The sequence below is a fragment of the Puma concolor genome, chromosome F2, assembly GCF_028749965.1.
Source record: "Puma concolor isolate L17-30 chromosome F2, mPumCon1.1.hap2, whole genome shotgun sequence".
Taxonomy (NCBI): domain Eukaryota; kingdom Metazoa; phylum Chordata; class Mammalia; order Carnivora; family Felidae; genus Puma; species Puma concolor.
In genome coordinates, this window is record NC_141684.1 from 3,043,233 (window position 1) to 3,059,296 (window position 16,064).

Here is a 16,064-nt window from a genome sequence, read left to right on the forward strand (position 1 = left end):
CAGTGGCGCTCTGGTCACGGAGCGGGTGAGCACAGGGAGGAGGCGGCAGGAGGGCTGAGCCCAGGACCAGGGGGAGCCGTGGTGGGCTCCGAGCGAGCGGGTGTCCGGAAAACCGGAAGCGCTGGTGCCGTGGGAAGAGGGGACGAGAACGTTCCGGGACAGGATGTGATCAGCTCTGTGAAGTGTCAGGAAAGGTCCAGATGAGGGTTGGGGTTTGACCTTTGGGTTTGGTGACTTGGGGGCTCTCCGGCGGCGCCCAGAGCGGTTAGGGGGAGTGGTGAGACGGAATGCCTGCCAGGATGGTGGTTTGAAGCTGGAGAGAGTAGTGAGACGGATTGCGTGCGGGTGACTGAGGTCCAGGGTGCACGGTCACCCTCACGCTTACCCACCCGTCTGGGTGCTGAGCAGCCCAGCCCGGCCACGTCCTCGAGGGACGTGGTGGTGTTCTCAGGTCAGGTGCAGAGCTGACAGCAGCTTTCTCCACGCTTGTGGCCGGTGGGCGTGGCACCAGGTGTCAGGCCACGTGCGCCGCCCTCGCCGCCCTGCCTCTTGGGGGCGTGGGGACCGGCACTCGCAGTGTCCCAAGAGACTGTTCAAGGGGGAACAGAGTAGTGGTCTAAAAGTTCTAGGAAAACACTTGTCCTGCCTGAAATGCTTCTATTAGAGATTGTTTCCTTTTCTTAACTAGAAATTCCGCTTTGTCCAGGGGTGGCACGTGCATGTGTCCAGAGCAGTGTTGAAGGTGAACGCAGACCCCAGGGCCCTGCCCCGCCCTCCACGTCCGCCTCCCACAGGTGCGTGTAATCGTGTAATCGTGCCTCGCTGCTGCTTTGGGTGTTTACACCCCCGATCCTCAGCCACGTGTGCGTGGGGTCAGGCGCCATCGTGCGTCGGCTTTAGAAAAAGTTACATTCTGGACTCCTTTCTTCCTTCCCCCCAGAGTTCTGTCACAATGTTTGTTTAGATCCACATTTTGGTTAATTGTTTTGACTTTGTTAATGTTGCTCACTATTGAGCCAGTTAATGTAACATGATTCCATTTCCTTTTTGTTCGGCTTTGGTTTTCCGTTTTTTTGAACTTAGAGTTGCCACTTTTTTTTTTTTTTTCCGTTTGCTTGACATTCTTAAGAGTTCTCACTCTGACAGCTTTATAAGGAAGCCAGACCTCTTAATAACATTTTCCATGTACTCAAGCATATTACTTCTGTCTTCACCCCCAGGGACATCTGCTTCCTTCCGTGAGGGACAGGTCACTCTCTTGGCCTGCTAGAAATGGTACCAGGGTTGAGGACACAGGGCAGATCTGGCAGGAATGGATGCGACCAGGTAGAAAATGGTGATTCGGGGACGCCTGGATGGCTCAGTTGGTTCAGCGTCCAACTCTTTTTTTTTTTTTTTTTTTTTTTAACATTTACTTATTTTTGAGAGAGATGGAGTGCAGGTGGGGAGGGGCAGAGAGAGAGGGAGACACAGAATCTGATGCAGGCTCCAGGCTCCGAGCTGTCAGCACACAGCCCGACACAGGGCTCAGACCCACAAACCGTGAGATGGTGACCTGAGCCGAAGTCAGACGCTCAACCAACTAAGCCGCCCAGGTGCCCTAAGCTCTGATGCTTGATCTCAGCTCAGGTCATGATCTCACAGTTCGTGGGTTCAAGCCCTGCTGTCAGCTCAGAGCCTGTTGGGAATTGTCTCTCTCTCTCTCTCTCTCTCTCTCTCTCTCTCTCTCTCTCTCCCCCCCCCTCCCCCCCCTTTGCCTCTACCACACTTGTGCTTTCTCTCCTTCTCTCAAAATAAATAAATAAACTTAAAAAAATTAAAAAAAATAAGAAAATGCTAATTGGGAAGACACTGATGGGAAGCCGGGAGGGAGGGCACCATGTCTTCCTGAGGGAGCAGGCGTGAGAAGGGTTGGCAGTAGTTGGGGAAGGACATTCTTGGTGGAGAGAGTGGGAATAAGCAGAGTTGGATGAGATTTGTTAACTTAAAAAGCCTGTGTTGTGGCGCCTTGCTAGGTCAGATGTATTAGTTATAGACTCTTCCTCGAAGAACTTTAAAGAGGTTTTCTTGGGAAATGGGACATTCAGATTGTTCAGCATCTGTCATGAATGTTTCATTTCTTATTTTTTTTTTAAAGATTATATTTTTTGAGTAATTTCTACACCCAGTGTGGGGCTCAAACTCACAACCCCAAGATCAAGAGTCATGTGCTCCACCGACCAAGCCAGCCAGGTGCTCCTGTCATAAATTTTCTTTTTTATTTAAAAAAAGTTTTTTTTAATTGAAAAATTTTTAACATTTATCTATTTTTTGAGAGACAGAGCATGAGCAGGGGAGGGGCAGAGAGAGAGGGAGACACAGAATCTGAAGCAGGCTCCAGGCACCGAGCTGTCAGCACAGAGCCTGATGCGGGGCTCAGACCCACAAACCATGAGATCATGACCCGAGCTGAAGTTGGATGCTTAACCGACTGAGCCACCCAGGTGCCCCTAAAAAAAAAAAATTTTTTTTTTAACATTTATTTATTTTTGAGAGAGAGAGTGTGAGCAGGGGAAGGGCAGAGGGAGAGGGAGTCACAGAATCTGAAGTAGGCGGTAGGCTCTGAGCTGTCAGCACAGAGCCCGATCAGGGACTCGAACTCAAGGACTGTGAGATCATGACCTGAGCCGAAGTCATATGCTTAACCGACAGAGCCACCATGCGCCCCTCCTGTCATAAATTTTTAAGGTCTTAAAACCTGAGTGTAGGATATAGCAGGACACTTGAATCCAAGAGATAGTCTCTTTTTTTTTTAGTGTTTATTTATTTTTGAGAGAGAGAGCATGCAAGCTGGCGAGGGGCTGAGAGAGAGGGAGACTGGATGTGAAGCAGCCTCCAGGCTCCGAGCTGTCAGCACAGAGCCTGATGTGGGGCTCAGACCCACAAACCATGAGATCATGACCTGAGCCAAAGTTAGATGCTTAACCAACTGAGCCACCCAAGGGCCCCTAAGAGATAATCTTAAACTGTTGATTTCATGAAATGGTTCATGGAAAATTGTTTATTGAATATCTGTCACAAAGGCAGCCAGCCACTGGTCATGGAGGACTGAATACTATGCGAGCAGGATGAGTGACCACAGGACATCGAAGGGGTGGCTGCTGTGTGTCTAGCTGGACTGGTGGGAGGGTTGGTAGGTATCCTTGAGATATGCAAGCACAGCCCTCACTGTTTGGCGTAGTTCTGGAAGCCTGTGGGGAAATAAGCCATCGGCAGTGAGATAGTGCAGAACCAAGAGTGATTGGATTGGCTTCGTTTGAAAAGAAGCGTCACTCAGTTTGAAATGCTGAGGCAGAATTGTGAGGAATAAAGTCCACAAATACCTTTCATGACTGTCCTCTCCAGGGCACCTTTTATGTAATTGTGCTACCACACCTTTTCTGTCGATGCCTGGCCGGCTCATGGATGGTCAGGACCCTGCATGTGCAGTGGGTCTGCCGTGTCTCAAGTTCAGCCTTTTACCCAGAGCTTTGTGAAGTGCATCCTTTATCTTGCCAGTCTAGGTACGTTTCTGATTCAGGAATTATACGTCATAATCGTGATAGTTACCATTTATGTGTCACTTATTGTGTGTTTGAATCATAGTTTTTTTAAAAAATTTTTTAACATTTATTTATTTATTTATTTTTATTTATTTATTTTTGGGACAGAGAGAGACAGAGCATGAACGGGGGAGGGGCAGAGAGAGAGGGAGACACAGAATCGGAAACAGGCTCCAGGCTCCGAGCCATCAGCCCAGAGCCCGACGCGAGGCTCGAACTCACGGACCGTGAGATCGTGACCTGGCTGAAGTCGGACGCTTAACCGACTGCGCCACCCAGGCGCCCCAACATTTATTTATTTTTAAGAGATAGCATGAGCAGGGGAGGGGCAGAAAGAGAGGGAGACACAGAATCCGAAGCAGGCTCCAGGCTCCAAGCTATCAGCGCAGAGCCTGATGTGGGGCTCGAACTCACAAACCGTGAGATCATGACCTGAGCTGAAGTCGGATGCTTTAACCGGCTGGGCCACCCAGGTGCCCCATGAATCCTATTTAGTTTTTTGTAGTAACTTGGCAAAGTAGTGATTTCTGTCCCAGTGTCCTAGACCAGAGGCTGGAGCTAGCTTCTGAGGAGTCCGCCCCAGGCTCCACACGGTGGCGGCAGGCTCTCACGTTCCCTTACAGTCCTGTGTACGGGCCCTGGATGTAAGAGTGGGGAGTGCTGCCCCCTACTGAATGGCCCGCAGACCGTCCTCAGGATCGGACTTCCTTTTTGTCATGCGTCAACCACGTATCCATGTGGGAATGCAATGGCGTTGTCTCTGCAAACCATGGCACGTGGTCCTCATTCGTCCGTGTTCCTGGCTCACACTGAGGAAACAATGTGCTTTCATCACACACTTGTGAAAATAGGGAAACAGGCAACTTTTCCAGGGATTTGTACATCCTGAGTAAGGGACAGAGGGGATGTCTTTTTCTTTCTACCTGCCTTAGCATATCATAGACAATTTGGAGGGGCACAGGTAGGGTATTGGGCGTGGGGATGGCAAGGAAGCAGTTTAGATTCTTGTCTACTAATAAATTCTAAGTGACCTAACAAAATAGACAAACTTTCCTGCATTTCTTCTTTGATAAACTATTAAAAAGGTAGGTGTTTCAGCAAAAAATTCACTTGAAAAAATGGCCAAAAGATTTGAGTAGACATTTCGTCCCTTTTCTGTAGGTCACAATAAGCACAGAAGATGCTCACCATCGTTAGTCATCAGGGACGTTCACATGACAGCCAGAGGTAGCATTGCAGTCCTACTAGAATGCCTCACATTTGCACGAAACAAGACAATAAAAGGTGACAGTGCCCGGTTGCAAGGATGTGGAATAGCTACAACTGTATCATGCTTTGCTGGTGGGAGTGCAGAGGGTTGTAACTATAACGCTTTGGAAAAGAGCTTGGCAGTTTCTTATAAAATTGAACATACGCTTCTCATACAACCCAGGAATTCTACCCCGAGGTCTTTACCCAAGAGAAATGAAAATTGGTGTCTACGCAAAGGCCTGTATATGAACGTGTGTAGTGGCTTTATTCAAACTTGCTTAAAATGGAAAACAGCTCAGATGTCCATCAAGTGGTAAATGGTTGTGGTTCACCTGCACAGTGGAATCCTGGTCAGCAACAGAAAGGTGCTAACTACTGACATCTTCAAGACAAAGGGTGAGAATCTGCAAAGCATATATGACGTGAAGGCACAGAGCTCTGTGCAACTGTGATTCCACCCTGATAATGTTTGGGTAAAGCCAAAACCATGAGACCACATCAGGTCACTGGTTGCTTTGGGCTGAGACAAGGGGAAGAGAGGATAGAGCACAAAAGGGCATGAGGGCACTTGGTAGGTGATGGAAATAGGCCATAGCTTCCCTTCCGGGGGCGGTTATACCCCGGATGTGTTAGTCAGAACCCATCTAACTGAATGTTTTACTGCATGTACATTTTTCCTCAGTAAGCCAAGCTTAAAAAAAAAATAGGTGACTTATGTATATACACACGTAGATCACACACACACACACACAGGCGTACTCACTTATACACACACTTGAGCTCGCTTTTTCTTTCCAGTGGATTAAATTTTATTTTTCTGGATTAGGTATCCTAGAAGTTTAAGTAAAATAGATTTTAGCACAGACACTGTTTCTGAAAACGTATAATCTTGGAGTCTTTGATTTTTTATATTTTTTCATGACCTAAAGGCTTTATAACGTGGTTTTTGTGTAAGACGATTATATATTATAGATATAAATAAAAACAGAAGAGACTTTTTAAAGTTTAATTATTTTAGGATTCCTTCCATAGCATTCAAGCTCTTGTAGCTTCGGAGAAAAATAGTTTTACCAGCTTTAAAAATTAATAAAAGATGTTTTCTCTGATTCACGACAAACTTAATTATATGGTCTTCAGCTCTGTCTTTAGTCAGCTCTAATTGTAGGGTACAATTATATTTTAAACTGCTAGAAATAAGAATGTACACAGAAGATAATTCAAGGTGGCTTCACTAAACTTAAGGCTTCCTTGTGATTGTAAGTCAAGTCTCTTCAAAGTTTGCAAGAGGATTGCTCATTATTCCTTACTATGTGGTGCTTTTTGATGTCCTGCAGAGCAGTTATTTAGCATTTTTTCCTAATAAACCCTTTTTAGGAAAGCCGCAACAGTGGGCAGGGAGGGGGATTAAAGTGGAAAACTGTGTGTATGTTTAATTGTCATTTAAAAATCAAAATTTGTTTGACTTCAGAGCGTAAGAAGGCCATTCATTCAAATGATGAGGTCTTCGTATGATTTTATGATCAGAGGGTGGGTATTGGAGTGTGTGGTAATGACAGAATCAGTGGCATAGTAAGGTGCGTTGTAATAGGACCTTCCTGAGCTGCTTTTTTGTTTCTTTATTGCGTGTGCTGCTCTGTGTTCTTGAGGCTCGCTGTGCCGTCTCTGGTGACGCAAGTGTGCCCGGTGACATCGGTGTGCCCAGACGTGTTCGTTGCAGCCTCTGCATGGTGCCCTTTAGACGGTGATTGCACAGCAAATACGTAGCCTCCTTGACAGTTGCATTTGGGAACAGGGGAGAGAGAATCGTTCTCCCTCACGTGTTTTATTATCTGACTCCGTCCCCGGGTTTTGCTGCGGGAATCTCTGCGCTAACAACCCTCGTTTTGAAGGGTTGGACCTGTGCTGGGACACTTCTTACGGCTGGTGACATTTCCAGCTGCTGCCAGCCAGGTGGCAGCCCTGGTGCAGGTGTCACGGTGTAGCCGCAGGGACGTGGGATGGCACTGCGTGCCGTGTCGGTTCCAGCGTGAACGGTCTGCCGCCGCCATACCACGCACGGTGTCCACACCAGACAGAATGCCTCCTGGTAGGTTACAGTGTGACTCGCTGGTCATGTGAAAAGTGGTACGTGCAGAATAGAACCAAAATAGGTGTGGAGCGTGAAGGTTTAAGAATACTCAGCCACGCTTGTTTTCTTGTGTGTTCCGAAAGGGCACTTAATCCAAAAGGGTCTTCGTAAGCGAAATGTACTGAAAGACGTGAAAGTCCATTTCAGCTTCTCTAGATGACTTGGGAGCCTCAGTGTGAGCGCCTGTCATTCCCCATGTGCGGTGGCACCCCTTCCGCCTTCTTCCTCGGCATGGGGCTGTGTGGGTAGCTGCCTCTGGAGGCCCTCCCACCACCACCTTTTCTGTTTTGCTGTTCCTTGGTTTTTTGTTCACTTAAACCTTGTTTTCTTTTAGGGAGAAGTCGTGAGAAGTGGTGTACTCCGCTTTCAAATACCCTTCACCTAGATCCACCAGTGCCCCCCTCCCTCCTTCCTCCTCTCTGTCTCTGGATAGGTACAGACGCACAGGGGTGAGCGCGCACACACACACACACACACACACATTTATTTTTTACTGAACCCTTTGAGAGTAAGTTGCAGACATAATGCCCTTTCACCCTTACATACTTGAGTATTTACTAAGAACAAGGACTTTTTACATAACCACAATATAATCAGTATAACATTTAATGTTGCCATTTTATCTCCTATACAATCCCCGTTCATGGTTTTCCAGTTGCTCTGTTGTTTCTAGCAGTTTTCACCCCGACACAGGATCCAGTCTAGAATTACAGGTATGATTTATTTATTTAAAAACTTTTTTAAGTTTATTTATTTTGAGAGAGAGAATGTGCAGGAAGGGCAGAGAGAGTGAGAGAGAGACAGAGAATCCCAAGCAGGCTCTGCACCATCAATGCAGAGCCTGATGCAGGGCTGAATCTCACAAATTGTGAGATCACGACTTGGGCGGAAATCAAGAATTGGATGCTTAACCGAGCAAGCCACCCAGGCAGCCACATGTCTTAGTTACTGATGTCTTTGTAGTCCTTTTAGTCCGGATATGGTGCTCAGCCATTCTCTTTCATGACATTGACAGTTTTGAAGAACGTAAACTAATTGTTTCGTAGGGTTCCTTTTGAGTTCCTTTGATGTCTTCTCATATTAAATTCAGATTATGCATTTTGGGGGTCAGACCATTGTGGAAAGTGATGTTGTCCCTTACTCAGGGCCATATCCTCTCTCATAGCCATTGTGTCCATCTCAGAATGGCACATGGTGCCAGTTCGTTCTGTTATTGGTGACATTAACGCCCGGGAATTTGTTAGGCCTGATGAGTCTTGGACGCTGCTCCTGACCTGCTGAGTCAGAAACTTCGGGTGTGAGGCTGTGTTTTCAACAAACCCTGAAAATGATTTTGATGTATTCTGAAACTTGAGAATTCCCGATCTTAGGCGATCGAGTTAGCATTGCATCTGCCTACTGTCTCTACTCTAAAATGAGCATTTATCCTTTGTGGTTAATGAGTAATCTGTAGGGAAACATTTGAGGCTGTGTGACCTTTCGAACTTTCAAACCGATAGTTCGGTCACCCACTGGTGGTTCTTGCTTGAAACAGAGCTGGTTGTGCAGCCGTGGTTCTCTCACGCTGCTGCCCCTTCTTGTTTATCAGCTGGTGTCCAGCTGCCAGGACGAGTTTCCTCTCCTCTGTTCGCTCACTCACTCATGTCATTCGTCAGAACTTCACGGATGCTCGTTTGACTCAGTGGCTTATAATCCTTGACTCATTATTCATTTCGATGCTAGACTTCTGCCTGGTTTGGCCTTCTCCAGAATCATCTCCTGTATTTTTTTGACACGTCCCTATTAATTTTTGAGCTTTTTCTTCCTTATGGTATAGTGGCGTTTCTTGTAGTTTCTCTGTCGCGTCATGGAATCAGCCGTTTCTCCAAGTATCCCTGGTTCCTTTTAGTGGGAAATGGGATTTAGAGGTGAAGGTCTACGTGACAGGCATGTCCACGTGCTACCAGGTGGTACTGCTTCCCAGCGCTGTCTGTATGCACGCACGCATGCACACCTGTGCTCAGGGTGCAGAAGGCTTGCTTGTTATATTCTGATGAGCTGATGAGGTCTCTGATCACTTTTATTGGCTTCCAGTGGGTGCATTGCTTGCTTTCTTGCTTCCCCTCCCCTCCCCTCCCCTCCCCTCCCCTCCCCTCCCCTCCCCTCCCCTCCCCTCCCCTCCCCTCCCCTCCCCTCCCCTCCCCTCCCCTCCCCCCTTCTCTTTTCTTTTCTATTAAGTTTGGGCCTCTGTGTGTGTTGGGGGGGGTCTCACATGTACCTTTATATTTTGGTGGTCAGTCAAAGGTTGGGGTAGAATTTATTCTCAGATTTGGGGTTTTATCTTGGGGTTCCCTTGCTTCCAGCATCTGTCCTCTAAATTTCCGTTGGTCCGCCAGCCCCCATTTCTTCTGAGACCTCATGCCAGGAAGACTTTTCTTTCTGCCGCCAGAGCTCGCCCTGGGTTGGGAGACACATTTAGTCAGAGGAGCGGCAGGCTGGCTCTGGTGCATGCCTCTGGGCCTCCTGGTTCTCCTGCGTGTGCCTGCCTAGTCCCACTGTCTGCCGGGGCTTTGGGCAGTGTTTATTTATATTCACATTTGGAGCTCAGCATTTTGCAGCCTTCTCGTTTCCAAAATTTCCCCCTTAGATTTACAGCCACCGTCCTGCTACATTGTGATGGTACAGTAAGGCACAGTCCTGTCCTGCCAGAGCTGGGGCTCACAGGCTTACCAGGCAGGAAAGTCGCAAACACTCAGTTTGGACCAGAGGCAGGCGCAGTTTTGAGAGTAATTTCTTCTCCTCTTGTTGCCTGCGTGGTCATCTTCCGGTCCCTTCCGAGAGTTGTTCTGGATGAATTTGTCTGTTTTTTATAACTGCACCCCATCATCTTCACATAACCGTATGGGAGGCCCATGCTCCCTTTTGTCTTTTATTTTTTCCCTCTGAAATCTAGATTAGTCTTTATTTTTGTATACAACATTTCATTATGATAATTTTCAAACAAACGACACAGTTGCAAGAATTTATAGCTAACACCCGTCTACTCATAGACCCCCTAGATTCTACCCGTAATGTGTTGCTGCTCTTGCTTTATCACATAAGTCACCAATTATCCATCCCTCTATATAGTGACCCGTTTTATTTTCTAGGGTGCATTTCAGAATGAACTGCAGATACCAACGTACTTCACCCTGTGTATTTCAGCATGCATATTGTTTACTAGAGTTCATTTTTCACTTAGGGGATTTTTCTTTTCGTGTAAAATTGATATACCAGCGGCATATAACTCAGGTACACATTCACCGAGTTGTCACAAATGCACCTTTGCATGAAATGTCATCTTTGCAACCCCAACACTTACCAAATCTAGACCACTGTAATTTTCCCCTAAGGTTCCTTCACACCCATCTGTGCTCACATTCCTGCCCTAGTGCCTGCTGCCGTCCTCACCCCGACCCCTGACAACTGCTGTTTTATTTTCCTACCTCAGATCGGTCTTGCCTGTCCTGGGATTTCCTGTCAACAGAATCATATTGTATGCATGGTTGTGTAAGGCTTTTTTTTTTTTTTTTTTTTTTAGCACATTGTTGTTGAGATTCACCCACGTTATGCATGTCTGTAATCTGTTCCTTGTAATTGCTGAGTTGTATTTCGTTGTACGAGGCTATCACATCTTGATTATCTGTTCTTTTCTTGATAAGCATCTTTAATTTTGAAAGAAACTTTTGCTGGGTGTGTAGATTTTTAGGTTGCCGGTTGTTTCTTTCAGCAGGCTAAACACGCGTTTCCATATCTTCTGGTCTTTGTGCAGGTTTCTGAAACTCGTTTTCTATAACTTTTCACCTCTGATTCTCTGCCTTGCATATTTCAGCCGCTCCGCTTCCCCAGACTGGAAATTTCCTCTCCTCCGCTGAGGTTGTGGTCCTGTACTTGGATTCCCTTCCCGCGTTGTGGGCCATGGTTGCTCCCAGCTGGACAGAGCGGGGTGCTGAGGCTCGCGGGCCTGCACTGCACATTGTCTCAAGATCTGAAGAAAGTGGTTTCACGGATTTGGTCCACTCCTCTATTTGTTTACCATGGAGGGCTGTTTTCCGTTCTAGTTCCTCCTTCATGGCTGAAGTGGATGTCCCGAAGTCCATGCAGTTCATATACTTACTGTGTTTCTCGGTTTTCCGGAAAATGAAATGGCAGAAATTGACTTGTTTCAATATGAGTTTAGCCACTGATTTTACTATCTGGAAAATCGCAAGTAATTTCCATTTGACAGAGGGAAATCTATATTTCGGCAAAGCTTTCAGTTAGTTATTTTGTTATTAAACTGGCCTAAGATAAGTGGTGCATTCGGCTGCATTATAGTTACCGGAAAGTAGCGTTGCTTGCCTAGGCTACCAGGCAAGCTGGGCTGTTGGTCACAAACAAAACGCTCAGTCCCACCTCCAGGCAGAGGCTTATTTGTTCCAGGGCCTTACCCGCCCCCACCCTGCTGGTGCTGCCTTAGCGGATGTGAGCGGGAAGCCTAGCCAGGCCCGGTTATGCGTGAACGTGAATAGGAGGAAATGTGGGAGGATTTGTTCATTCATTCAGCACATAGTTGAGTTCCTGCAGTGACCCAGGCTCTGTACTGTTCATTTTTTCCTCTGTGATCTTTTCAAATGATTGGACAGAGATTTGGAATTGTTTCTGGCTCTTCTAGTTTTTGACATAAATTTTAGTAACTAAATCTGCCCCTTTCAAAATACCTTTGTTAACTTGTGAATTTGAGATTATCATCGATAGCTAATGCTAGGACGGTACAAGCATTACTCAAAATAAACGAGTGTGTACATACCGCATAGTTTTTATCTACTGGTGATGGCTGCTTTGAAATAAAAAGCCCAGGAGAATAATAGTGTTTGGGTATGTGTATGACATTTGTTCATAACCTTGGTACGACCTAGGTTAGGACATACTCTAGAGTGAGGGGCTGCCTGGGATTTCTGGGCCCTATGGCTAGATTGGTACTTAAAACTTAACGGGGGAGGATTCGGGCACCCTCTTCTTGACCTGCGGTGTTGACGGAGGCTACCTGTTGCATTTATGTGGAAACTCTTGATCCTAAGTTTACCATCTTTGGTGGACTGAGGGCAGATGAGACTCGGTCAGGCCTCGAGTTGAACTTTACATATGTCAGCAGCAGTTAGGTATTTGGGCAAACCTTAATCACACTTGTGTGCTTCCTTTTGCTATGAATTCTGTTACAAGTTTCTTGAAAATTTTGAATTAGTCAATATATAAGATGTTTTGATAAAAATTTATTGGCATCTTTGAATTTGACTTTTAATCTTTAGTGTAAATCTTTAGATTTGAAGATTAGGATATACTTTTATTTATTAGGCAGTAAAGATCATTTTCTGTTAGTGTGTGTACATCTGGAAGATTGTTCAGACAGTTAAAGAAAATGTATCCTCCTTTCTAGGTTTGCCCTTACCTCCCCCCCCCCCCCTTTTTCTCCACCTTACTTTTATTCAGGTAGTTATTCAGGGAAGGCAACGTGTTCCTTTTTATGGAAAAAAAAAAAAAAAGGACTTAGTTCCCGAGTGGGTTTTGTCAAGAAGAGGGTGAAAAGCACGGTCAGGTTTTTGCATGGCGTCAACACAGCAATCACGATGGCTCTTTTCCTCTTGGGACGTCCTGCCGCTGCTGCCAGGAGGTCACCCAGATGGCAGGGCAGAGCTGTTTCCTGGCTGCAGTTTGTGGACTTGGTGACCAGTGGCCTCTGTTTGCAATGTGTGTATGGGGAGCTTGCGATAGATGTGCACGGGGCGGGGGGTGGCGGGGGTAGGGAGAGTGCGTTGTCTTCTTCGGTAACTAGCCAGATGAGGTTGAGGTCAGCCAGGTCTAAGGATAGAAGAATGAGATTGCACAGAGTATAGTTTGCAGCCGCGGGAGACATTTCTGTCAACTGCTGCATGGAAAGGTTATGTTGTACTAAGTGTGGATTGTACCTTCGAGGTCACATGCAACAGCTGTCTCAGTGTTCTTCGTAGGTTTTGGGACTAGGAGTGTGTAGTTACGTTTTACAGTTATTTTTGTGTTCTCTTACCCTTGTTAGATTAATTCACATTTCTGTTATTTACTTAAAGATAGTATTTGATTTCCATAAAAGCTTGGGAAATACGTATTAGGAAATTCCTGTGCTCAAAGGTGGTTCCTAGGCAGTAATTCACGATGCCAAGGAAAGGAGTGTGCGTTAAGCCCCCTGTAAATATAGTCAGATTTTGTATGTACTGGGAGTAAAAAACGAATGGACTTCCAGAAATAATTTAAATGCACTTTATGTAGAAAAATTCATTTATAGCTTTATTTTTAGCAAAATGAGGTGTGGAAATACTTAAAACCATAGCGAAACTAAATTACAGTTTCCGCAGGAAGTAAATACAAAGGTGTGCAATAATGATTATAAGAAGGAGATTTAAATACTTTTAAAATATTTTTGCAGTTCCTTGGCTTTTCTTCTCCCTTCCAGTCGCTTAATGGGAAATAAAATAGATTTTTTTAAATGTACAAGTTAGGTGTATATATGTTTGTAAGTAACTCCTGTATCCTAGGAGATCCGCGTTCCTCTGTGTTATAATTAGGTCTTCTGGATCCCCCAGGGTCAGAATTTGAATGTGTTCCGTTGTTGCTGTTAATTATCTTTCCATCTGTTTCTGATGTTTAGTTTTCCTGTCTTTAATGAACAATCTTATTTTTTATAAGATGCCTGGAAAGAGTGCATCCCAGAAGAGTAGTAGTCTGTATTATAATGGGTTTATTTAATTAACTGAAAGTTTTTTTTCCTAAAAGATTATCTTTCTAGGAAGTTAAAAAAAAAAAATGTTCTCCAGAATACCGTCTATAGTGGAGTAAAGGCTGCAGGTACAGGTGATGTTTTAGATTTCAACTTTTTGTGGGACTTAAGTTGAAAATGTTATGTATAATGTTTTGACATAATTTTGTCTACTTAAAAATTTTTTTTATGAAAAAAAATTTTTTTAATGTTTATTTTTGAGAGAGAGAGCATGAGCGGGGGAGAGGCAGAGAGAGAGGGGGAGACACAGAATTCAAAGCAGGCTCCAGGCTCTGAGCTGTCAGCACAGAGCCCGATATGGGGCTCGAACCCACGAACCACAAGATCATGACCCGAGCTGAAGTCGGGCAGGACCAGCTGAGCCACACAGGTGTGTGGTAGTGTACTCCTTTTAAAATGTGGAACACTAAAGGGCGTGGACTGTGGGACTGACCTGTTTTTTTGTTTTGTTTTGTTTTTTTATGTTTGTTTATTTATTTTAGTGGGGGGAGGGGGAGAGAGAGAGAGACAGAGAGGGAGAGAATCCCAAGCAGGCTCCGCGCCGTTAGGGCAGAGCCTCACATGGGGCTGGAACCGTGGGATCATGACCTGAGCCCAAATCAAGAGTTGGATGCTTAACTGACTGAGCCCCCCCGGGTGCTCCAAAGGACGGATAAACTTCGAGTTGCTCGTTTACATTTGCTCTTGGAGGTGTGCAGAGACTAAGCAGTTTCAGTTTGGGGATTAGGTACAGACAGGCTCTGAGGCAAATCAAGCTTTGACGTGTTCCTTAGGTCAGTTGAGGTCCCTGGAATGTGACAACAGGCAGGGGTCCCCACAGTTAGCATTGCAGCCGAAATGGGTGCCAACCAATTGCCCCTTTGTCTTGTTGGGGCGTCTTTCACAGTGGGGCTCCCTCTACACTCCCCAGCCTTACCTTTTAGCCATTTGTAGACTTTGTGACTGCTCTGTGCACTTATCTGTAAATGTTAATTTATCTGTACGAGTCTTCTGTTGACCTCTTCAGGGGATTTGGATTCGTAAAAATTAGAATGTCCATTGCTTCTCCTCCCAGTTTGCCCGCACTTGATTGTACAGAAAGACGCGTTTAGGGGCACCTGGGTGGGGTGGCTCAGTCGGTTGAGCGTCCGACTCTTGGTTTCTGCTCAGGTCATGATCTTGTGGTTCACGGGATCAAGCCCTGCGTCGGCCCCGTACTGGCTGCGCAGAGCCTGCTTGGGATTCTCTGTCTCTCTGCCCCTCCCCGCCATGTGCATGCATGTGCACACACTCTCTCTAAATAAATAGACTTTAAAAAAAAAAAAAAAAGACTTGAATTCAAAAAGGTTTTGACCTCCTCTTGAAGGAGAAGAACACACTGAGAATTAAGATTACATTGATGGTCAGCGTGTTAAAAACAACATAATTCCCCTTTTTTGGTTTCATATAATGGAGTGAATCTGAGATAGGGCTTCAGAAGCCAGTTGAGGACTGGATCTTGGCTTTGACTCCCTGGCTGTCAGCCCTGAGTCCAGTATGAGATAACCCTGTTTATAAGCAGGTGAGGTGACTTTCTTCTGGGAGGACTTATCCAGTCAGTGGTGCCTGCAGCCAGAGAGTCACAGATGCATTTGAACCTGCGTGTTATTAATGCTAAGAATCCACTAGGATAAATTTTGATGGGACATGTATGCTGTACCTTTGGCGAATTGTAATATTGATTCTGGGTCCCTTCTTGAGTAGTTAATGTGAACATTTTTTTCCTGTTTTCCAGCGTAGCCTGTGCTATAATGTCTATAATAAGGGCAGTCTCCTGGAACACTGCATGGGTGGGAAATGTTGGTGTTTTTTTCCCATTTTGATTGTCAGTTGTGGTTGGCTTGTCTAAGATACACAGTAAACATGTATATACTGCTTATGTTGTTCTGGCTTCCCCTTTCCTGATTTAAAACTCTTGGTTCGAATTGGCTCTGCATGTTGAACATACTATCTTCTGAGTGTGGACTTGAGGTATGTGTTAGAACGCTGTGTTTACAGTGCTGTTTCAGTTGGCTGTTAGTGAATCTGTGTGGTAGGTTTCCTTTAATTCTTTTTTTTTTTTTTTTTTTTTTTAGTTTTTTTAACTTTTTTTTTTTTTTTTTTTAATTTATTATTAAGAGACAGAGACAGAGCATGAGCATGGGAGGGGCAGAGAGAGGGAGAGACATAGAATGTGAAACAGGCTCCAGGCTCTGAGCTGTCAGCACAGAGCCCGGCATGGGGCTTGAACTCACGGAGCACAAGATCATGACCTTAGCTGAAGTCGGCTGCTTAACCG

General features: G+C 45.5%; 1 protein-coding gene across 2 annotated transcripts in view; it reads left to right on the top strand.

The window, feature by feature from the left end:
- LOC112859710 (focal adhesion kinase 1) overlaps positions 1-16,064 on the top strand; it is a 197,950-nt gene that overhangs the window by 28,841 nt on the left and 153,045 nt on the right. The window contains exons 3-5 of one of the 2 annotated variants that reach the window (XM_086695342.1): positions 707-794; positions 3,385-3,542; positions 4,743-4,865. In XM_086695342.1, the coding sequence (XP_086551468.1) occupies positions 3,461-3,542; positions 4,743-4,865 (205 nt within the window). In that variant the 5' untranslated portion in view covers positions 707-794; positions 3,385-3,460. Of the gene's footprint in view, positions 1-706; positions 795-3,384; positions 3,543-4,742; positions 4,866-16,064 lie in introns of those variants that run through there. The other variant, XM_086695343.1, reaches the window with a different exon arrangement.